This window comes from Apis dorsata, unplaced genomic scaffold (assembly GCF_000469605.1).
Source record: "Apis dorsata unplaced genomic scaffold, Apis dorsata 1.3 scaffold_396, whole genome shotgun sequence".
Taxonomy (NCBI): domain Eukaryota; kingdom Metazoa; phylum Arthropoda; class Insecta; order Hymenoptera; family Apidae; genus Apis; species Apis dorsata.
Window position 1 is genome coordinate 339,810 of NW_006263655.1, and position 1,637 is coordinate 341,446.

At 37.1% G+C, this 1,637-nt stretch overlaps 1 protein-coding gene across 1 annotated transcript in view; it reads left to right on the forward strand.

Moving 5' to 3' along the window:
• The window catches only part of LOC116186043, a 3,134-nt gene continuing 1,497 nt past the window's right edge, over positions 1–1,637 (forward strand). Inside the window, exon 1 of the mRNA XM_031512163.1 lies at positions 1–700. Coding sequence (XP_031368023.1) covers positions 341–700 — 360 coding nt within the window. The 5' untranslated portion in view covers positions 1–340. The remainder of the gene's footprint in view (positions 701–1,637) is intronic.

Here is a 1,637-nt window from a genome sequence, read left to right on the forward strand (position 1 = left end):
TGAAAAAAAAAAATCGTTTCGAAGAAGAAGACTCGGATGTGATTCCACGAGTTTGTCAAAACGGCTAAAAAGTTCGACAAAATATAAGCCGTCATCCCACCGTCGTCCAACGTGCGTAGGTACGCTTGATTGTTTACACAATCTAGTATATAAGAAGAGTTTGAGAGTTTGACAATCTCAGTTCACGATCTCACGCCAATCGGTAACATCACTTTAACGAAATTGTTCCTTTTGGTCAATTAATTATAATTTCTAATCTAATTCAGTGAGTTCGTATCGTAACTTGTAAGAAAAGTTTCTAAAAGTCTAATCTAAATTTCTACAAATTTCAATCGCAAAGATGTTCGCTTCGCGTAGTTATCTGTTGATCTCGATACTCGCTGTTGCATCTGGTGCACCTAAAACACGATTCACCAAATCGAGCACACCAACTTGGTATTTGCCATGTGGCGAGAATCTAGAAATCGATATGAACAGCGAAGAAGAAGCTAACGCGAATATAGACGTAAAACCTTATATACAGAAGATTCAGATTCAGCATAAATTGACTCTGAACGAATATTTACGTCAAGACTACGAGTACTTGTATGAAAAGGTACGAATCGGTGTTAACGAACATCAATATATTCCGAACTGGGTTCCTGGCAAGAAAGACGTGAACGCAATCAGAAGGATCAAGCCCATCTTAAACTCACAAACGGTGAGTGTTCTTCGTTCATCATACGTATATAGAAAATTAATTCCATTCAGATTTTCGTCTACGTTTGAATCCTTGATCCTTAAATGATTGATGCCGACTCGATAAATCAACCTATTCTATTATATATTAAAAACAGTTTCTTTCTATTTATAAAAGAAAAAAATGTTAAGAAAATTGATGGTAAAATAAATTTTTTTTCTCGAAAATTAATTTAAACGACTTTAACGATTCGGTATTATAAAGGATTAAAGCAAGAAGATCAATCACGTTTCTCGAAAATATTACAAATTCTAAAAATTATAAACTGGTGAAACAATCGGATAAAAAATTTGAAAAGTTTCCCCAATTCGAAATAAAGAAATGTATATCCTATTGATCGATATATATCGAATCATCTCCTTTTTCAAAGGATCATTCGATTAATAATTAATTTGCATCGCGCGTTAATTAAGATCCTCGTTTAAACGGTTAATTTAACGGCGTTTAAGCTTACATAAATATTCATGGAGCGTGGAAAGCGGGATAAACGGAAAGAAGGGAGGCGCGATGGACTCGCGGGAACAGGTGAGAGAGAAGGTGGTCGCGCGTATTTTCACCGGCACGGCCAATTGACCGAGCACATCCCGATGTTGCAATTAATTAACGCAACGTTAAATAACAAATTTTAATGAGACGGTAATTATTATAAAGTAGCAGGGAAACAGAAGCATGCGCGACTGTTCGGCTGTTTGCGCGCGCAATGCAAGTTCGCGGGTGTACACGGTTGCTCATGTTAGCCGGGTCGGGCGGCTGCGTAATCAAGCTTGTTTTCAGCTACGATGCGTGCACACTGATAACGCATCCGTGATAACGTACAACTCTCAGATGTTTACCGCAATTCTCTTATTTTTTTTTTTTTTTCCTTATACCGGCACGTTTCACCAATCGATTATTTTCA